General features: G+C 42.0%; 3 protein-coding genes across 6 annotated transcripts in view; all 3 read left to right on the plus strand.

Annotated features, from left to right (window-relative positions):
- smpd3 (sphingomyelin phosphodiesterase 3) overlaps nucleotides 1-7,158 on the plus strand; it is a 32,919-nt gene extending 25,761 nt beyond the window's left edge. For all 3 annotated transcript variants that reach the window (XM_036953530.2, XM_090205300.1, XM_036953540.2), the window contains exons 4-8: nucleotides 1,960-2,118; nucleotides 2,281-2,370; nucleotides 3,338-3,401; nucleotides 4,334-4,493; nucleotides 5,008-7,158. In XM_036953530.2, the coding sequence (XP_036809425.2) occupies nucleotides 1,960-2,118; nucleotides 2,281-2,370; nucleotides 3,338-3,401; nucleotides 4,334-4,493; nucleotides 5,008-5,109 (575 nt within the window). In that variant the 3' untranslated portion in view covers nucleotides 5,110-7,158. The remainder of the gene's footprint in view (nucleotides 1-1,959; nucleotides 2,119-2,280; nucleotides 2,371-3,337; nucleotides 3,402-4,333; nucleotides 4,494-5,007) is intronic.
- Nucleotides 7,159-12,636: 5,478 nt separating this feature from the next.
- LOC110494096 (C-C motif chemokine 4) lies at nucleotides 12,637-16,243 on the plus strand. Its single transcript, XM_021568818.3, has 3 exons — nucleotides 12,637-12,949; nucleotides 13,181-13,301; nucleotides 15,639-16,243. Exons 1-3 carry the CDS (start codon nucleotides 12,880-12,882, stop codon nucleotides 15,751-15,753), a joined length of 306 nt encoding a protein of 101 aa, XP_021424493.3. The 5' UTR covers nucleotides 12,637-12,879; the 3' UTR covers nucleotides 15,754-16,243.
- Nucleotides 16,244-16,903: 660 nt separating this feature from the next.
- Nucleotides 16,904-22,754, plus strand: part of LOC110494104 (septin-7) — a 32,022-nt gene continuing 26,171 nt past the window's right edge. The window contains exon 1 of one of the 2 annotated variants that reach the window (XM_090205324.1): nucleotides 16,904-17,504. In XM_090205324.1, coding sequence (XP_090061450.1) covers nucleotides 17,466-17,504 — 39 coding nt within the window. In that variant the 5' untranslated portion in view covers nucleotides 16,904-17,465. The remainder of the gene's footprint in view (nucleotides 17,505-22,754) is intronic. The other variant, XM_090205316.1, reaches the window with a different exon arrangement.

Genomic DNA, 22,754 nt, shown 5'->3' on the forward strand with positions numbered 1-22,754 from the left:
TGCTGGTGATGGCTGTTCAAATGTGTGACGGTCTGGAGATAGAAGCTGTTTTTCAGTCTCTCAGTCCCCGTCTTTGATACACCCGTCGCCGTCTGCTAGATGAGCAGGGTGAACAGGCTGTTGCTCGGATGGCTGAGGTCCTTGATGATCTTCTTGGCCTTCCTATGACACCGGGTGCTGTAGATGTCCTGGAAGGCAGGCAGTGTGCCCCAAGTGATGAGTTGGGCTGAACGCACCACCTTCTGGAGAGCCATACAGTTGAGCGTTGTGCAGTTGCCGTACCAGGCGGTAATGCAGCCTGAAAGAAAGCTCTTAATGGTGCATCTATTGAAGTTTGTGAGGGTTTTAGGGGCCTTGACGAATGTCTTCAGCCTCCTGAGATTGAAGAGGCACTGTTGCGCCTTCTTCACCACAGTGTCGGTGGAACCATTTCAGGTCCTTGGTGATGTGCACGCCAAGGAACTTGAAGCTTTTGACCCTCTCCACTGCGGCCCTGTCGATGTGGATGGGGACGTGCTCTCTCTGCTGTCTCCTCTAATCCACAATCAACTCCTTTGTTTTATTGACAATGAATCACATGGCCACCGCACTATTTACATTGACACCCCTCCCCTACATTTGTTTTGTACACTACTGCTACTCACTGTTTATTATCTATGCATAGTCACTTCACCCCTACCGCTATGTTGAAATTACCTCGACTAACCCGTACCCCCGCACACTGACTCTGTACCAGTAACCCCTGTATATAGCCTCGTTATTGTTACTTTTTTACATTTGTTTTTTACTTTATTTGGTAAATATCTTCTTAACTCTTTCTTGAACTGCACTGTTGGCTAAGAGCTTGTAAGTAAGCATTTCACGGTAAGGTCTACACTTGTTGTATTCGGTGCATGTGACAAATAAAGTTTGATTTGATATTGGAGCAAGTGGGACGACAGACTGAGATAGGGAGAGATCTGAGTGATTGTACACGAGTCTGTGAACACAATAGTAGTAGACAGATGGTGTAAGATGGATAGTGTGTTTGTAGTAGCCTACTCTGCTTTCTACCTTAGAGCAGATAAATGGATGCATGAAACCACACACTTGCTCTGCACACATGCTCTGTTCCCATGGCGATGGGCTCAAACTGTTTTAAGAGTCAGGCCTATTTAAAGCCTCTGGTCTCTGGGTCTCGTTTTTTTTAAGACATATCTCCCTGCTATTTTTGGAGCATCCTACACCTCTGAGAGTCTGCTCACTGGGCTAACTATAGAACAAGGGCTATTTCTAAAGACAAATGGAATTTAGGGAAGAGAGAACAAGGGAGGCCTTATTATGTTCTAGGTGATGCTTTACACAGTACAAAACTGATCTTTACAACAAGGCACATTCCTATTGCTGCTTGTTTTTCATGTCCCATTTTCCCCTCCCTCTTACTGCTTTACTGCTTGTTCTGTGTGTGTGTGTGTGTGTGTGATTTCTGCTTCTACTTCTGTTTATTTTGGCCTTTGCTGCTTATAACCCATGTTTTCATTGTCTTGTTGACTCATAAATGATCAGCATTGAATAGATGTTGTCAAGGGTTCCAGACCACCCCTGCTCTCCCCACACACAGATCTGTTTAGTAGCTTGGTCGTTCTTGCTGGCCACAGGGAGACTCCCCATTCCCCAGCCATCAGCCCATAGTGACCAGTATGCAGTGTGCTGTAAATACTGTTTGAGTACACTCTATGTATTTTTTCTCCCTCTTTCCTTGTGCTTCAGCCAAAATCCCATCCAAAGCTAAGCCACTCACATTTTGTATTTCCATCCTCCTAACCACCCTCCTCTCTCTCTCTCGCTCTCTCTCTCTCTCTCTCTCTCTCTCTCTCTCTCTCTCTCTCTCTCTCTCTCTCTCTCTCTATCTCTATCTCTCTCTCTCTCTCTCTCCCCTATTTCTCTCTCTCCCTCTGTCTCTCTCTCTACGTCCTTTAGGAGATGCAGCTGTGCGTTGTGAGCAGTTGGATCTACTCTTGGAGTGGGGGACGGATTTCCGCAAGGCAACGTCCCGCCCCTCAGAGGAGAAGGGTCTGGAGGACCAGGTGGCCTTTGATGTTGTCCTCGGCGACCTCAATTTTGACAATTGCTCTTCAGGTAGCTAGTTCTCTGACTGTGTGAAAAGCTTCTATTCTCTGACATCCTTCAGAAATTGCATGTTTGGGTGTTGTACTTATCATTCCATGTATCTGGACTAATGACTGGGGGATCTGGACAGACAAGCCCCTCTTTGTTTCTCATCTTATCCCTCCATTTCAGAGGATAAACTGGAGCAGCAGCATTCCCTCTTCACGCAGTACAAGGACCCGTGTCGCCTGGGGCCAGGGGAGGACAAGCCATGGGCTCTGGGTGAGTGGACAGGAGTTTGGGCTGGTACTGGTGGGAGTGGGTGTGCTTGTGTCAGGGAACTAGGCTTTGTCTCTTTGGCAGCAAATCTGGAAACACATTGTGCAGATCAAAATAAGTACAATAGATTATGAGACATCAGCAATGCTGGCATAAACCTGGAGAATGATGGTCTGGAACTGAATCTAAAGGAGAAGGAACATTAGCAAATCAAATCAAATTGTATTGGTCACATACACATATTTAGCAGATGTTTTGCGGGTGTAGCGAAATGCTTCTCTAGGACACACAGTGATGTTTGGAAAGTGATATGCGCTGTGATGGCAGGGAGATAGTAGAATGGATGTTGGCGTATATTCAACCAAGTCAAGTTTATTGTGCATTAGAGTCAATGTGTAGATACTGTATATGGGAGTTATGTTAATCACTGTGAGTCACCATGTTCTCCTTCCCATCTACTGCTCATTTATATGTTGTCTCGCCCTCCTCCTTGTGGGAGACATCATTAGCCTAAGCCTAGGTCCTCAGAGGTCCTCATTACTGTTACTACACATGTGTTTGCTGATCACAATTCTCTAAATTAACATTTTCGAGGTCCGGTGAGAGATCTGTTATGTCACAGAGGAGGCAGATACTGGAGTGTTCTTTTTTTTTGCCCAACTACAGTTCATCCATTTGTGTTATTGTTGAGTTTTCGAGAAATTATAGAGAAAACAGGCTTCAGAACTACAGGTTTCTATGAGCTGCCATCCATTGTCAGATTACGAAATTGGTCAGGTGAACTCAAATTCCTCCCTGTCAGCTGTTCTCTAACCCAGGTGTGTGTGTGTGTGTGTGTGTGTGTGTGTGTGTGTGTGTGTGTGTGTGTGTGTGTGTGTGTGTGTGTGTGTGTGTGTGTGTGTGTGTGTGTGTGTGTGTGTGTGTGTGTGTGTGTGTGTGTGTGTGTGTGTGTGTGTGTATACGTTAACAGGAACACTACTGGACACCAGTGGGCTTTATGACGAGGAGGTCAGTTCACCAGAGAGTTTACAAAAGTAAGTAAAACAACCGGTATCAACTCACACACAGACATAATAATAATAACACGTAGTACATAGAATACATATCACCCAGCTCGCACCTTTGGTTCCTTGGAAATTGTGGGAACATGTGTTTTTGGTTTCACATTGGTTATCGGAACGAAGCCACATGTTTCCTGACTGGTAAAAAAAATGTTTTTGAAACATTCTGAGAATGCAGTCTTGAAGGAGTTCCCACACATGCTGAGTACTTGTTGGCTGCTTTCCTTTCATTCTACGGTCCAACTTGTTCCAAACCATCTCAATTTGGTTGAGGTCGAGGGATTGTGGAGGCCAGGTTATCTGATGCAGCTCTACGTCACTCTCCTTCTTGGTCATATAGATCTTACACAGCCTGAAGGTGTGTTAGGTCATTATCCTGTTGAAAAACAAAAGATACTGTAGTCCCACTAAGCCCAAACCAGATGGGATGGCGTATCGCTGCAGAATGCTATGGTAGCCATGCTGGTTAAGTGTGCCTTGAATTTTAAATAAATCACTGACATTGTCACAAGCAAAGCACCCCCACACCATAACACCTCCTCCTCCATGCTTTATGGTGGGAAATACACATGCGGAGATCATCAGTTCACCCACACCACGTCTCACAAAGACAAGGCGGTTGGAACCAAAAATCTCCAATTTGGACTCCAGACCAAACAACCAATTTCCACCGGTCTAATGTCCATTGCTCATGTTTCTTGGCCCAAGCAAGTCTCTTCTTCTTATTGGTGTCCTTTAGTAGTGTTTTCTTTGCAACAATTTGACCATCAAGACCTGATTCACATAGTATCCCCTGAACAGTTGATGTTGAGATGTGTGTGTGTTACTTGAACTCTGTGAAGCATTTATTTGGGCTGCAATTTTAAGGTGTTTTTAAGTAAGTGGTTCATTGATTCCATTGACAGAGTGATGGAGAATGAGGAGGGGAGGAAGGAATACCTGGTGTTCCCCACCAATAAAAACCACTGTCCTAATCAGAAGGGCAGAAAGATCCCCCTGAAAGGCAACGGGAGGAGGATCGACTACATCCTTTACAGTGAGGCGGTGCAGCAGGACTGGAAAATGGTACGTTCATTGACAAATATGGAAACCCTGGCCAAATACCCTCAAGATCCCAAGGAGGTCGAGATGTAGAAACACACAAAAGAAGGAGGCTGAGCATAACAGAACCACAGCTGATCAAGACCAGATCAAATCAATTGGGAAAGAAGGGTTAGGACAATGTTTTCATCACATTTTGTTTATGGGTCAAAGAGGATTAGAAAACCAAATTACTTTATTTGCATAGATTGCAAATCTGTGCTCAACAACATCTCGCTTTTCTCATTATGAATCATGGCACTGAACTGCCACCTTGTGATTAAATGTAGCTATGGCAAGAATTCTGAGTGACATACATTTTCAGATAAACCATATTTTCAAGGACATTATGCACAATGGCTCAGAAGATTATGATTTAAAATATGCTGCGTTGTAATCTAGTATTATGATAACGTGATATAATTAATCTGTAATCCCATAATGTTGTATTATGAAATTATAATGATGTCATGTACCTACTCTCTGTTGCCACCTGCAGGACATTGAAGAGTTTAGCTTCATCACCCAGCTGGCCGGCCTCACTGACCACCTGTCTGTGGCCATGCGTCTGGCTGTGTCCACAGGAGAGGAGGAGCCTTAGGCCTACACCCTTTATACTGCCACGGAGGAAGAACGGGGACAGAAGAGGCAGAGGGAAGGCAAGGAACTCAGGCCTGAGAAAGACAGAGCTTGAAAAAGGAAAAGAAATGGGTGGACATAACGAAGAAGAAATAAAGGAGCAGATGCAGAGGAGTCATGTGATTCAGAGAGAACCTGGTGGAGAGAGATAAGAGAGTGGTTGTTGTGTGTGCCAGAGGTCTGGACCGGGCCCAATGCGGACCTGAGGGACTGAGCCAAAGACTCACACAAACACACACAGTCTGAGGTTGACTCACACACCTACAGGTCTCCACCGTACCATGTATCACCTCTGGTCCTCGGGGTCTATCAGCTCCCTGATGATGGAGTCACAATGATTGACTTACTATGACTAATTTCCTGTATTTAGATACTTTTATGTTTTTAGGCCTCATTTATGTCTGACCTTTTTCTGTTTTTACCTTTTGGGCTCGGAAGCGTCTAAACGTTGTTCTTTATTTGATTTAAAACGGTGACATGAGACTTCTCTTGACTCATGGAATTTAGAGTGTAGCCTGGCTTACTGTGTCTCTGTGTTGGTGTGTTTGTTCCTCTCTTACCTTAACCCCAATTCATGGAACCTCGGCATAATGTCTTTTTTTCTAACTCTTTCTAATGGTTTCTATGGTCAACGTACCATCTTTGTAGGGAGTTGAAACACCCACATTTAATACTTTAAATTTATAATGAGGTATTGTATGAAAAATAACATCTGAAAGGGATCTATCTTTTCGGGGCCAATCTGACTGGCATCTCATGTTTCAGTGGTTGTTTGGTTGTTATGCAGAGCTGAGCAGTGAGGAACACGTGATATGATTAGATAAGAGGAACTTAGTTAGGAGGGCCTGGGTGGGGGAGCGGGGGGGGGGGGGGTTCTGCATGGGGAGTGTAGTGAGGATATCAGATGCAATCCCTCAATAAGAATTTTAATCACAGACTGTTTGGGTTGAAAGCCTGGTCTCCAGGGCAATAAGCATGTTCCCCTGACAATGCAATCTCAAATGCTGCCAATGCAATGAGTCTGCATGAAATGCCACCCTGCCAAAACCCACAAACACACACACCTGCACACTCATTACATACACAGACACCATTGGCACTGATGCCTGCCTCATTTGTGACAACACCTTTTTACTCTCTCACCTGTTCTTATTGACACTGTTGCTATTGCTGGCTGTATCACAGGATGATAAGGGATGTGCGTATGTGTGCAGAACTGGCTTTGGGATATGTGACGACCCCATGTCCCACTTTAGCATGGTGCAGTATTTATAGATCTTATTCCTGGTTGTGGCCACAGCCGAGGCAACAGTTTACACACCTGCTTACTTGTTTCAGGTCATGGAGGGATCCTGGTCGGTCAGAATATCTCTGTACTTTAATATGTATGTACTGTATGTATGTACTGTATGTATGTACTGTATGTATGCCCACCTGGCGTTTCTACTCATCTACTATCACCTGGCTGCTTTTATACGCTCTAAAGCCTCTTTATTATTCTTATTATTAGTAGTATTAGTAGTAGTAGTATTGGTAGGGTTTATATTTGTGCTTTTTTAATACAGTACATGGTCCATCTTGCATTGATCTGTTCCATATTTAGGATGCTGCAGTTCCCTGGTTTAGTTCACAAACTCATAGAGATAACATCTCCCTTGTGCTGGTCTGACTCTCCAGTCCCTCAGCCTCTCCGCGGTTGGGTCTGTTTTTGAGTCAGGGACTGGGGGGGTCAAGGGGCAGGCAGGGGGACTGCTGTAAAGTGTTATGATGATGCTCCATGGCTTCTAGTCTCTCCACAGATAATGCATCACATTGCTATTCTTTTGATTTTGTTCTCTATAATAACTGATGGTCACTGATGGTTTTGTAAAAATCATTTTGTGGGGAATGCTGCTTTGGGGTAGCCTCGTTATCTGAGTGATGTGGCAGGGAATTGGCTCTCTTTTTTTAAGCTTATTCAACAGCTTATTTTCTTCTGCTTTAAAAAAAATATATATTTTCCCTCTTTGAATCACTGGTTTCTCTGTGTCTTTAATTTGAGTGTGGAGTATATGTCTGAAGGAGTCTAATTCACCAACAGTCATTCTTTGCCAAGCCTCCAGTGGAAAACACCACAGAAGCCTTCTGTCTCACAGGGACTTAGGGACTGTGTGTGTGTGCATGCGTGACCCAAACTGACCCATAAGTGTGTGTTGTGTAGGTCTTTGTACAGCAAGCGGTGCCGAATAAATGTTGCTTTACCTTTGCTGAGCATCAGATACCCAGAGGAAGAGTGGTGGGTCACACAAAGACCAGCCAGAGGTGCGCGCGTACCTGTGTGTGAATTTGTTTTCACTACCTCAAGTTGTGGAAGTCATGCCCATGAACATACCACAGCTCACAGCTATTTTCTGAGCTTCACTGTCTTAGAGTTACACAGGGTAATTGTGCTTAGTGCCACATTGTATAGGACATGGAAAGGAAAGGAACAACTTGTGCATAGAAAGAGAGAAAAGTGACAAGGAAGTAAAACCTTGTGTGTACTTTCCTCGTATGACGTGGACTTCTGCTTTTTAATATCAGGGGAGAGGGGAGTTCTATGTTACACTTGACAAACAACAAAGCACTCTTCGCTGTGACAGCATGCCCTTGAATTAGCTTTTTTGAAAACCCCAAGGAGGGGAGTCCCTGTGAACATAAACCAAAAACAAACAGAGACACAAGACCAAATGTGAGATAAACATTTGGCCATTTTGGCATCTTTTGCCAACCAGAAGGGTCCATAATAATTGCATTCCTCCAAACCAATAACGCATGCCTTATAATTTGTATTGTTTATTTGAGCTTGATGATATGCCCTAAATGCTAACGAGTTCTGCAGATTGCTTGTCCAGTCAACCAAACACATTTGTTGATAATAAAAAGCATCTCTCATTTCTAATGACAACATTCAGGCATAAATACAGTGAATCTGTGCCAACGGCAATTCTCTACTAAAGCCTTCTACATGCATGACTAGAAACACATGCAAAAACACTGTAATAGGAGGACTTTTAATAAAGAGGGGAAATCACCTGCTTGTGTAAAACTTAACATACAATATACTGTACGTTTGTCACAGACGTCGTCGTGGAAATGACCGGACCAAGGTGCAGCGTGTTGAGCGTACATTTTCCTTTATTTATATAAATGTCACCAACAAAACAAGAAACAAAGTAACGACCGTGAAGCTTACTAGACTATAGTACCACTAACAAAGATAACTACCCACAAAATACAAAGGAAAAAAGGCTGCCTAAGTATGATTCCCAATCAGAGACAACGATGGACAGCTGTCCCTGAGTGAGAAACATACCTGGCCAAGACATCGAAACAGAAAACATAGAAATAAAGAAACTAGAATGCCCACCCGTCACACCCTGGCCTACCCAAAATAGAGAATAAAAGCCTCTCTATGGCCAGGGCGCTACAATGTTAGTGGTGCGTGGGTCATCTGTTTGTTCACCCACAACCGTCTGCAATTGCTAATAACCCCTCCACAACCGCCTGACTATACGTGATGAAGTGAAAATCTGAGGCCTGCACCCAACCCTAACCATAAACACAGAAAATGCGCTATAGGCTACAGTCAAAGACTGCAGAACAATTTTTTGAAAGGGGGTGCAGGTTTTGTTTTTGCCTGAAGTTTCTGCTTATAATTTCCAACATTTTGGTAGGCTGTTTGTTAGTCTATTTATCTATAATTAAATTCATGTAGCTTCTCTTGTCATTAAATGTTGCCCTAGAAAACGAAATAAATCCTTGCTCAACAGAATCATGTCATAGATCAACATATGTCACGGTCGTCATATGGAGGAGACAAAGGCACAGCGTGGTAAGCGTACATACTCTTTTAATGAAAGAACGAACACTGAACAACACTATACAAACTGAACCGTGACGCTATATGACTAGTGCAAACAGGCAACTAAACATAGAATAACAACCATAAAATACCCAATGAATATGGCTACCTAAATATAGTCCCCAATCAGAGACAACGATAAACAGCTGCCTCTGATTGAGAACCAATCTCGGCAACCATAGACATATAAACACCTAGACTAGAAAAACAAAAACCCCTAGACAATGCAAAAAATAAACAAACCGCCCTTGTCACACCCTGACCTTACCAAAATATTAAAGAAAACAAAGATAACTAAGGTCAGGGCGTGACAATATAATTCATGCTTCAATCTAGTTGACATCAGTAAAGTTGTCTCTGTCATCTTTCGAGGAGAAAAAAATGTTTAGGGACTTAGGAGGAAACACAATAATGCAATAAAAAAAAACAGGAAAGGTTTTCTGTGCAAAATGTCCAAATGACATCAGTTTGAACGGTTGTAAGGAAAAAGAAAGCTGTAAAAACGACCCAAGGTGTTTCTGATCAGATTTCAGTTCAGCTTCGAGGTATATTTTATGTAGTTGAAATACAATCAGCTTTTACTATGCTTTTCTTAGGAAGACAGCACCTCTACAGATGGTATCGAACTGTGCATTGCATTCTCTCAAGATGCAGAAAGAAATCATATTTCTCCACTCCTGTTCCCATAAAAATGTTGCCTAGATTTGGTGTATAATTGTCCTGCAAGAAAGGCTACATTCTGCAGGAGTTATTATTAAGGCTATGTGAGAGGTTATAGACCTACAGTCAGTGTCCAAATTTCAATTTAACCCATCTAAGCAGTATAATAGGCTACAGTACCTGTAACAGTCAAATTGTATAACGCCTCACAATCATCACACATAACACCCACCAGCACTGCTGTCATCCTCTTTTACAACTTAAATATTTCCCAAACATTGCTTTTCTGGCCCTCACTTCTCTTTATTTTCAACTCTCCTTTCGCAGCTTTTGTCTTATTGAATTAAACTTCAACAACGTATTTTTTGCCTCCGTGGATTGACATTCAATTTTCTGCCCGTTCCCCGAATAATTACAGTGCCTTGCGAAAGTATTCGGCCCCCTTGAACTTTGCGACCTTTTGCCACATTTCAGGCTTCAAACATAAAGATATAAAACTGTATTTTTTTGTGAAGAATCAACAACAAGTGGGACACAATCATGAAGTGGAACGACATTTATTGGATATTTCAAACTTTTTTAACAAATCAAAAACTGAAAAATTGGGCGTGCAAAATTATTCAGCCCCCTCAAGTTAATACTTTGTAGCGCCACCTTTTGCTGCGATTACAGCTGTAAGTCGCTTGGGGTATGTCTCTATCAGTTTTGCACATCGAGAGACTGACATTTTTTCCCATTCCTCCTTGCAAAACAGCTCGAGCTCAGTGAGGTTGGATGGAGAGCATTTGTGAACAGCAGTTTTCAGTTCTTTCCACAGATTCTCGATTGGATTCAGGTCTGGACTTTGACTTGGCCATTCTAACACCTGGATATGTTTATTTTTGAACCATTTCATTGTAGATTTTGCTTTATGTTTTGGATCATTGTCTTGTTGGAAGACAAATCTCCGTCCCAGTCTCAGGTCTTTTGCAGACTCCATCAGGTTTTCTTCCAGAATGGTCCTGTATTTGGCTCCATCCATCTTCCCATCAATTTTAACCATCTTCCCTGTCCCTGCTGAAGAAAAGCAGGCCCAAACCATGATGCTGCCACCACCATGTTTGACAGTGGGGATGGTGTGCTCAGGGTGATGAGCTGTGTTGCTTTTACACCAAACATAACGTTTTGCATTGTTGCCAAAAAGTTCAATTTTGGTTTCATCTGACCAGAGCACCTTCTTCCACATGTTTGGTGTGTCTCCCAGGTGGCTTGTGGCAAACTTTAAGCAACACTTTTTATGGATATCTTTAAGAAATGGCTTTCTTCTTGCCACTCTTCCATAAAGGCCAGATTTGTGCAATATACGACTGATTGTTGTCCTATGGACAGAGTCTCCCACCTCAGCTGTGGATCTCTGCAGTTCATCCAGAGTGATCATGGGCCTCTTGGCTGCATCTCTGATCAGTCTTCTCCTTGTATGAGCTGAAAGTTTAGAGAGACGGCCAGGTCTTGGTAGATTTGCAGTGGTCTGATACTCCTTCCATTTCAATATTATCGCTTGCACAGTGCTCCTTGGGATGTTTAAAGCTTGGGAAATCTTTTTGTATCCAAATCCGGCTTTAAACTTCTTCACAACAGTATCTCGGACCTGCCTGGTGTGTTCCTTGTTCTTCATGATGCTCTCTGCGCTTTTAACGGACCTCTGAGACTATCACAGTGCAGGTGCATTTATACGGAGACTTGATTACACACAGGTGGATTGTATTTATCATCATTAGTCATTTAGGTCAACATTGGATCATTCAGAAATCCTCACTGAACTTCTGGAGAGAGTTTGCTGCACTGAAAGTAAAGGGGCTGAATAATTTTGCACACCCAATTTTTCAGTTTTTGATTTGTTAAAAAAGTTTGAAATATCCAATAAATGTCGTTCCACTTCATGATTGTGTCCCACTTGTTGTTGATTCTTCACAAAAAAAATACAGTTTTATATCTTTATGTTTGAAGCCTGAAATGTGGCAAAAGGTCGCAAAGTTCAAGGGGGCCGAATACTTTCGCAAGGCACTGTATTTGGCGATTGGCTGTGTAGGCTATTTGGCACGTGTACAGTTAAGCCCTAAAGTTTAGGTTTATGCACTTATACCAGATAGCCTAAATATAACCTGGCACAGAATATGTATTCATTTATTTGAGCATTACAGTACATGAGATCTGACAAAAAGGAATGTTCTTAATGGTTCTCAGCTCTTAAGATTCCTTGGACAACTCTTGCCTGATAAAGAACCTTTGAGTTAAATGTGGGTTTCTTGACATAGCATCTACGGTTCTTCAGAATTCTAAAAGGTTCTTGAAATGTATGGTAACCTGCAGAAGTATCCCTTTCATACCACACAGCATATTGGTCAGATTTAACCTCTTAAAGTCTAAGCCTTTGGTGGCTAAAAGTCTAAGCCTTTAGCTATTTGACTTCTAGTTTTAGGACTTCTATAGGTGTATAAAAACATTTTTTTGCCATTGTGTTCGTGAAGTCTCATCTTTCCATAGAGTGGTCATATGACTTCGTAGAGCTCGGGCAGGTTCCACTACCAATGCGGAAGGCCAACATAGGTGGATGTGGTAGATTGAGACCAGCCCATGCAAAAAAACATATCTCTAGTTTAAACTGACAGATTTTGATGGCACACGGGTGCGTCAACAGTAACTAGTGTTGTTTTTCAGTGTAGCATTTCTAGTTTCTAGAGAAACAATACCTTAAAAAGTCCATAAATGTATATACTTCTTGTGCAATTTATATAGGCTACTTTGAGGTTTTTCTTTCATTATCTAACTCTAAGAATAGTTTTGCTGATCAACAGATCAACAGGCTATAGAAATAAAAGTCCCACAAATGATGTACTTCTGGTGTAAAAACCAATGGCGAAAAAGGGAAGTGAAATACAGGCATGTCATAACGGGAGAAGGCAACACACTGATCCATGGGATGAAACCCACCCACATGTACACATACTAAATGTCAATCAGATGTAAAAAAAAAATAAAAAAAAATAAAAGGTGACCGAGACTATCACTTTCTGGATATTCCCCTAACACTCTCACCAGACTATAAATATTGGTCCTCTGTTCCCTCCACCACACAGCAGACAAGAAAGCTTGAGACCAGCATTCACAGCAGACTTCTCCTCATCTAATCTCCACCCCACCTGAGCCAGCATGTTCACCCCTCGTCTTGCTATGCTGTCTGTGCTTGTTCTTGTACTGAGTGCCATCACATTTAGCGAAGGTAAGTGACAATTGGAATGTTTGTATGTTTGAGTGTGGAAGTGTTTAACTATATTTGTGGGGGCCAGACGTGTGTGTGTGTGTGTGTGTGTGTGTGTGTGTGTGTGTGTGTGTGTGTGTGTGTGTGTGTGTGTGTGTGTGTGTGTGTGTGTGTGTGTGTGTGTGTGTGTGTGTGTGTGTGTGTGTGTGTGTGTGTGTGACCCAAACTGACCCATAAGTGTGTGCTGTGTAGGTCTTCGAATGTCAAGCGGGCCGGAGAAGTGCTGCTTTACCTTTGCTGAGCGTCAGATACCCAGAGGAAGAGTGGTGGGTTACACAAAGACCAGCCAGCAGTGCTCTAACCAGGCAGTTATGTGAGTAAACCCTATTGTACTTATGCTATTGATGTGTGTGTAAGTGGATATGTGTGTGGCGATGAGAGTTAGGCTTATTACAATTTGATTCAAACACTCAAGATGCCGTACTGTAAACGGTGATATGTTGTAAAAGTAGTGTGAAACAGGTGTCAGACAGACATAGTCATTGATTCAATTATGCTGTGACTGGGACAGTTACAGGGGGTTAGGGTTACCCATTAGTGGCCGAATCCTCAAAGCAATCTGTGTTAGAGATCAATCCACAAGGAGAGACACAACAACCTCTCATCATCCAGGGGTCAAATTCAATGTTTAGACTTTTTTGTGAGTTTACCCCTGTTGTAAAATGCAAAATGTGCTATATTCCTCCATCATGTGATTGATTTTCACTACTTCACTTTCACATTGGGCATTTTCCTCTCAAATAAGATCATTTGATTTATTTAACTATGCAAGTCAGTTAAGAACAAATTCTTATATACAGTGCCTTGCGAAAGTATTCGGCCCCCTTGAACTTTGCGACCTTTTGCCACATTTCAGGCTTCAAACACAAAGATATAAAACTGTATTTTTTTGTGAAGAATCAACAACAAGTGGGACACAATCATGAAGTGGAACGACATTTATTGGATATTTCAAACTTTTTTAACAAATCAAAAACTGAAAAATTGGGTGTGCAAAATTATTCAGCCCCTTTACTTTCAGTGCAGCAAACTCTCTCCAGAAGTTCAGTGAGGATCTCTGAATGGTCCAATGTTGACCTAAACGACTAATGATGATAAATACAATCCGCCTGTGTGTAATCAAGTCTCCATATAAATGCACCTGCACTGTGATAGTCTCAGAGGTCCGTTAAAAGCGCAGAGAGCATCATGAAGAACAAGGAACACACCAGGCAGGTCCGAGATACTGTTGTGAAGAAGTTTAAAGCCGGATTTGGATACAAAAAGATTTCCCAAGCTTTAAACATCCCAAGGAGCACTGTGCAAGCGATAATATTGAAATGGAAGGAGTATCAGACCACTGCAAATCTACCAAGACCTGGCCGTCCCTCTAAACTTTCAGCTCATACAAGGAGAAGACTGATCAGAGATGCAGCCAAGAGGCCCATGATCACTCTGGATGAACTGCAGAGATCCACAGCTGAGGTGGGAGACTCTGTCCATAGGACAAAAATCAGTCGTATATTGCACAAATCTGGCCTTTATGGAAGAGTGGCAAGAAGAAAGCCATTTCTTAAAGATATCCATAAAAACTTTGCCACAAGCCACCTGGGAGACACACCAAACATGTGGAAGAAGGTGCTCTGGTCAGATGAAACCAAAATTGAACTTTTTGGCAACAATGCAAAACGTTATGTTTGGCGTAAAAGCAACACAGCTCATCACGCTGAACACACCATCCCCACTGTCAAACATGGTGGTGGCAGCATCATGGTTTGGGCCTGCTTTTCTTCAGCAGGGACAGGGAAGCTGGTTAAAATTGATGGGAAGATGGATGGAGCCAAATACAGGACCATTCTGGAAGAAAACCTGATGGAGTCTGCAAAAGACCTGAGACTGGGACGGAGATTTGTCTTCCAACAAGACAATGATCCAAAACATAAAGCAAAATCTACAATGGAATGGTTCAAAAATAAACATATCCAGGTGTTAGAATGGCCAAGTCAAAGTCCAGACCTGAATCCAATCGAGAATCTGTGGAAAGAACTGAAAACTGCTGTTCACAAATGCTCTCCATCCAACCTCACTGAGCTCGAGCTGTTTTGCAAGGAGGAATGGGAAAAGATTTCAGTCTCTCGATGTGCAAAACTGATAGAGACATACCCCAAGCGACTTACAGCTGTAATCGCAGCAAAAGGTGACGCTACAAAGTATTAACTTAAGGGGGCTGAATAATTTTGCACGCCCAATTTTTCAGTTTTTGATTTGTTAAAAAAGTTTGAAATATCCAATAAATGTCGTTCCACTTCATGATTGTGTCCCACTTGTTGTTGATTCTTCACAAAAAAATACAGTTTTATATCTTTATGTCTGAAGCCTGAAATGTGGCAAAAGGTCGCAAAGTTCAAGGGGGCTGAATACTTTCGCAAGGCACTGTACAATGACAGCCAAACCTGGATGACGCTGGGCCAATTGTGCCCAGCGTGGAATTGAACTATGGTCTGTAGTGACACCTCAAGCACTGAGCTGTAGTGCCTTAGACCGCTGCGCCACAAGTCACATCATAATCTAAAAAAGGATGGCGTCAGTATCAACGGTATCTTGTATGTGCATTTCCCTATGGGGTTTATACTGTTATGCTGTGCTGATAACAGTGCATTTCTATGTTCAGGTTTAAGACCCAGAAGGGGAGACAGGTGTGTGCCAGGCCCTCAGACAGATGGGTGAAGGACTACATCAACATCCTGGACGGCAAGAACTTTGGGAAGCAGACGCCACTCCTGTAACCATGGTGATGTGACCCTCATCTATGTCAACGTCAAAGCAAATCCTTCAAAACCTATTTTATTACTCGGTTACACAAGAAGGACATGGCCAGAACTCTGCCTCAGAGAGAGCAGTCAAGGTCCTGAGCCAAAACACCACCTGGGTCTATCTGGGCAAATAGATAAGCTAAATGATCTCCATATAACTGTAATGCTGTGTATACCTCTCTCTTTACCATTTCATGCCTGTGATCGATAGTCAATATTTATTTTTTGAATCCGTAAAACACATATATGTGCTGAATGAGTTGTGCATAGTGATGATTAGATTAAATTAGAATGTAGTTCCATAGAATGTCCCATGGAACAACATTCTATAGGCCCATTCTGTTTGATTGCCTTCAATGAATTAAAATGCATGTGGATAAACCATTTGTTGGTTTTAATGCATCTCTCTATGTTTTAATGCTTACCTGATGAAACAGGACTGTAAAAATATATCTAAACCACATTCAGTTGTAGGCTACTTAATTGTGTCTGTGTCTAAACCTCTCAGCATGAAGCACATGTTATATGCCATTTAGCAGACACTTTTATCCAAAGCAACAGTCATGCATGCATACATTTTACATATGGGTGGGCCCAGGAATCAAAACCACTACCCTGGAGTTACAATTGTCATGCTCTACCAACTGAGCTACAAAGAACCACAAAGTGGCCAGCTAATTCTGGTGCTCATCTGCTATCTGCAACTGACCTCTAGTGGTGGATTTCTAACTTTTGTGTGTGTGTGTGTGTGTGTGTGTGTGTGTGTGTGTGTGTGTGTGTGTGTGTGTGTGTGTGTGTGTGTGTGTGTGTGTGTGTGTGTGTGTGTGTGTGACCCAAACTGACCCATAAGTGTGTGTTGTGTAGGTCTTCGAATGTCAAGCAGCCAGAGAAGTGCTGCTTTACCTTTGCTGAGCGTCAAATACCCAGAGGAAGAGTGTGTGTATGTGTCACGTTCCAAAAATGTGCGTTGGCCCCAAAAAAATGGTTTACACTCAACAAACGTGCATTCTAACAGAACATAACTAATAGGCCTAATTCAGCTACTTCAACTGCACAGCCACAAGAGAGCGCAACTAGACTGTATACGGCGGGTGTCAAAAGACAATGTGGGATGAATTAATTTACGTTTCTGTTTCTTGATCATCCTGTTGAGAATCCTAAGAATAAGCACACATGTATGCGATACTTGACCTGTGAAAATATACAAATCAAACTGCGCATTTTTGGTATTTACGTCCAAGGCATTCGTAAAAGATTCGAGGTAGTAAAAGGCTCGGCTGGCCACAATGCAGACAGTTCACCTTTAGAACCAATAGAATTCGGTAGGCTGTCGGATCTTGTCTGACATCACAATTTTAGATGTCTTTAGCCAATAGGCATGCAGTTCCAAAGGAGGACACAATCGCCTTTTGAGATTTGTAGCTTGGGGAAAAAAAATCCCTTCTGCTGTTCATGATGCTTTACTAGTGGTATGTCGATACCACCTACCCAATTTCATTATTTTGGGCCCGTTTAGAGGCATTAGGGTTCTGTTGCTACATTTTTAAAAAAAAAACGTTAAATTGCCTGAATAGGACGTGTCTTTTGAAAGCAGCGTCTCTAACGCTTTTGTTTCGTAGTTTTCTTATTTTTTGTATGCCTGATTTCTTCGGCTCCTGGGTGGGTGGTGTCACACTAGTACTACAATGATCGAACGACCAGAATCTACAGTTGCCAGCATTGCAGTAAGTGTTATTCTGATCACATTAAATCAATGTTGATATTCTGTCTCGCGTGAACTGGATTTAAACATTTCCATGAATGGATTGAAACCAATGACTTTATGCAACCGACGTTGTCTCCAACGTTAGAACTCCATTATGGTCCATGGCAATACTATAAGAGGAATGTGACCGAAAATGCTGATTTCATATAGACAATTCCTATTCCATATAGCTCTCGGCCAGAGTACGGGTTTATTCGACTCCATTATCGCTTATAATTGACAAGAAGAGAAGGGTTCCGCGCCCGGTCGTGGAGAGGAATGGACATGCATACTTATGCGCGTTTAAGAATCCACAAGGGAATTTATAAGATGACGTTTCCATTCATTTTTTTTGTTTCCACGCCTAGGCCATTTTTCAAATTTGCGTCCGTGATGAAGGCTATTATGTAGTCTTTGATGATGTCATTATAGGCCTAGGCTATAAAAAGTGGTCTTAGTCAAATATTGATTGACCATGTTCAGTTCATTATTGTATTAGAATGCAGAAAAACGTGATAATTTGAGACATTTGCATTGGCTAACAGAGAATCAGAATGCAGTTGCTATCATCCAGCTAACCCTGGTGTGCTTTTCATTCTGCACCACACACATCTTTATTCACAGTCCTCGGATCTCTCTCTCTCTGTCTCATACTCATGTATTTATTTATACCTACGTCAGTCCTTCTTCAAAAGGTCCCCAATAATTCTAGTTTCTACCGTCTGTTAGTGTTAACTCCAGGTGATGAGAGAGCTGAGATTACATCACAGCAAAGTTATATAACCCAGCATGGGTAGGGAGGGAGTATGGAAATTGCTTTGGGGCCATTTAAAATCACTATGTGCCTGTACACATAGTGAACTGTAAACAACAGCAAGATATCAATATTGGATTGACGGTCATGAACCCTTTATGTATGTGACCTTTTGCTTGGACCTGTTATTTTCCACCAATAATGTACATGTGTAAATTGAAAAACTCTTGATTGCCACTAGGGTTGCAAAGGGTTGCAAACTTTCCGGTAAATTTCAGACATTTTTCCAGAAATTTTCCATGAAGTTAAGCCTGGGAATTTTGCTTAAATTCATCAAAAAAAGTTAGCTTATAACAGTGAACCTTTTTTTTGTGGGATACACAAGGCAATTCTAGGTCTTGCGGCATATTTTGGTTCAACTATCACCAATTCAATGGAATTGCAACCCTCTGCATGCACAGTGCATTCTCCCATCACATGTACAGCTGATTCTCAAGATCTTGCGCACTAATGAGATGCTATTGAGCCCACACTACTACACTGTCTGAGCCAAGGACTAGAAGCTTTCTGGTAAGTTTTTATTACAATACTGGGTGGGGTGAATATATTTTATATCACATAATTTTTTGTTAACTAGTAAATGGTAGCCTACTGCAAAGTGTGTTTAAATCATTTCTAACTTGTTAACCATTTCTGCTAGTTAGTTTTTGCTACCATGTGAGTGTTAATACACCTGTTTCCATACATGTTTCATTTTAACATTTATCTAACAAAGGAGTTGATTAATATAAATGCTTAACTATTTATCTGTACATGGAATTGTTTTTGTTTTTTTACTTTTTTTTTACAGGAAAATGCCACGGGCACTATCTGATGTGTGAAGACATTTCACTACAGCTAATGTAGAAGGAAAAGCTGTGTACATGTGCAAATACTGTGCCAAATCCTATGTGAAGAATGCAACAAAGATGCAGAATCATCTGACCAAGTGCATCAAGTTCCCTCAGCCCTCACAACAAACAACCTCTGACAAAAGTCCCTCTACTTCTATTCGAGGTGAAAATGATGAATCAGACACCTTATCGATAGCAACAGCTCAAGATCTTCCTGGAATAAAATGTTTTTTTGACTCAATTGAGGAAGTTAGTCAGAGAAATGCTGATGAATGTCTTGCTGGAGCTATGTATGCGACTGGTTCACCTGTGATGCACACAGGCAATGTGTATTGGAAGAGATTTTTGAATGTTCTTCGCCTAGCCACCCCTCCAAGCAGACATGCTTTATCTACTCATTGGCTGGATGTTGAGTTCAACAGAGTTCAAGTGAAGGTCAAGCAAATCATAGAGAAAGCAGACTGTATTGCAAACATCTCGGATGGGTGGTCGAATGTTCATGGGCAAGGAATAATTAACTACATAATCTCCACCCCTCAACCAGTATTCTACAAGAGCACAGACACAAGGGACAACAGACACACCGGTCTCTACATTGCAGATGAGCTGAAGGCAGTCATCAATGACCTTGGACCACAGAAGGTATTTGCACTGGTGACAGACAATGCTGCAAACATGAAGGCTGCTTGGTCTAAAGTGGAGGTGTCCTACCCTCACATCACACCCATTGGCTGGTCTGCTCATGCATTGAATCTGCTCCTCACAGACATCATGACAATGAAAACAATTGATACACTCTACAAGAAAGCTAAGGAAATGGTTAGGTATGTGAAGGGCCATCAAGTTATAGCAACAACCTACCTCACCAAGCAAAGTGAGAAGAATAAGAGCACCACATTGAAGCTGCCCAGCAATACCCATTGGGGTGGTGTTGTCATCATTTTTGACAGTCTCCTGGAGGGGAAGGAGTCTCTCCAAGAAATGGCCATATCACAGTCTGCCGATTATAGACAGCCCTACCAAGAGGATCCTCCTGGATGATGTATTTGGGAGAAAGTGGTAAGCAGCCTGAAACTACTGAAACCTATAGCAGTAGCCATTGCACGGATTGAGGGAGACCATGCCATCCTGTCTGATGTTCAGACTGCTTGCAGATGTAAGATAATAAATCCGTACTGTCCTGCCCACTTCACTGTTGATCAAATCAGAGGAAACTGCAGTTCTGAAATACATCAAAAAGCGTGAAGACTTCTGCTTGAAGTCCATACAAATGTCGCAGCATACATGTCGACCCCAAGTATGCTGGCAAGAGCATCCTGTCTGGTGCAGAGATCAACAAGGCCTATGGTGTAATCACTACAGTGTCTCGCCACGTTGGCCTGGAGGAGGGCAAGGTTCTTGGCAGTCTGGCAAAATATACTTCCAAGCAAGGGCTTTGGGATGGAAATGTAATATGGCAGTCGTGCCAACATATCTCATCAGCCACCTGATGGAAGGGAATTTGAGGATCTGAGGCTCTTTCCCCTGTTGCCTCCATCCTCCAAATCCCACCAACATCAGCCTCCTCTGAGCGCAACTGGTCCTTGTTTGGGAACACGCACTCCAAAGCACGAAACAAGCTGACCAATATAAGGGTCGAAAAATGTATGGCCATCCGGGCAAATTTGAGGCTTTTTGAGCCTGACGACGAGCCATCCTCAATAAGGTTGGAAAGTCACAGTGAAAATGAGGCCTCAGTCTGATGTTCAAGACATGAACGCCTGAGAGGAAGACAACCAATGCTTTAGTTTCTAAACTATCATTTTACAGATTAATGTTGAAAACGTTTTTGGGATATGCGATGGGTCATTCAATATTCCCTTTTGTTGTTCAATGAAATTTCCCATATGAAGAGTCAACTCATTTAATTAAAGTTCAATTCGTAACAATTACAGTTGAAGTCGGAAGTTTACATACACCTTAGCCAAATACATTTAAACTCAGTTTTTCACAATTCCTGACATTTTAATTCTAGTAAAAATTCCCTGTCTTAGGTCAGTTAGGATCACCACTTTTTATTTTAAGAACGTGAAATGTCAGAATAATAGAAGAGTGATTTATTTCGGCGTTTATTTCTTTCATCACATTTTGCCGCAACTTTGGAAGTATGCTTGTGGTCATTGTCCATTTGGAAGACCCATTTGTGACTAAACTTTAACTTCCTTCCTTGAGATGTTGCTTCAATATATCCACATAATTTTCTTTCCTCATGATGCCATCTATTTTGTGAAATACACCATCCCTCCTGCAGCAAAGCACCCCCCACAACATGATGCTGCCCCCCCCGTGCTTCACGGTTGGGGTGGTGTTCTTCGGCTTGCAAGCCTCCCCCTTTTTCCTCCAAACATAACGATGGTCATTATGGCCAAACAGTTCTATTTTTGTTTCATCAGACCAGAGGACATTCCTCCAAAAAGTACTGTCTTTGTCCCCATGTGCAGTTGCAAACCGTAGTCTGTCTTTATGGCGGTTTTGGAGCAGTGGCTTCTTCCTTGCTGAGCGGCCTTTCAGGTTATGTCGATATAGGACGCGTTTTACTGTGGACATAGATACCTTTGTACCTGTTTCCTCCAGCATCTTCACAAGGTTCTTTGCTGTTGTTCTGGGATTGATTTGTACTTTTGGCACCAAAGTACATTCATCTCTAGGAGACAGAACGCTTCTCCTTCCTGAGCGGTATGATGGCTGCGTGGTCCCATGGTGTTTCTACTTAAGTACTATTGTTTGTACAGATGAACGTGGTACCTTCAGGCATTTGGAAATTGGTCCCAAGGATGAACCAGACTTGTGGAGGTCTACAAATTATTTTTGAGGTCTTGGCTGATTTCTTTTGATTTTCCCATCATGTCAAGCAGAGGTACTGAGTTTGGAGGTAGGCCTTGAAATACATCCACAGGTACACCTACAATTGACTCAAATTATGTCAATTTGCCTATCAGAAGCTTCTAAAGCCATGACATCATTTTCTGTTTAAAGGCACAGTCAACTTAGTGTATGTAAACTTATGACCCACTGGGATTGTGATACAGTGAAATCATCTGTCTGTTAACAATTGTTGGAAAAATGACTTGTGTCATGCACAAAGTAGATGTCCTAACCGACTTGTCAAAACTATAGTTTGTTAACAATACATTTGTGGAGTGGTTGAAACACTTAGATTGGAGTCATTAAAACTTGTTTATGTAAACTTCTGACTTAAACTGTATAGTGTATCTTGTCCTTTGGGTTCACATTGAACCTTTTACCCTGCTACTAGTTCAAATTGTATTTGTCACATACACATGGTTAGCAGATGTTAATGCGTGTGTAGCGAAATACTTGTGCTTCTAGTTCCGACAGTGCAGCAATAACCAACAAGTAATCTAACAATTCCACAACTACTACCTTATACACACAAGTGTAAAGGGATAAAGAATATGTACAATAAAGATATATGAATAAGTGATGGTACAGAACGGCATAGGCAAGATGCAGTAGATGGTATAGAGTACAGTATATACATATGAGATGAGTAATGTAGAGTATGTAAACATAAAGTGTCATA

This window comes from Oncorhynchus mykiss, chromosome 2 (assembly GCF_057628025.1).
Source record: "Oncorhynchus mykiss isolate SJ-2025 chromosome 2, ASM5762802v1, whole genome shotgun sequence".
In the NCBI taxonomy this organism is placed as follows: Eukaryota; Metazoa; Chordata; class Actinopteri; order Salmoniformes; family Salmonidae; genus Oncorhynchus; species Oncorhynchus mykiss.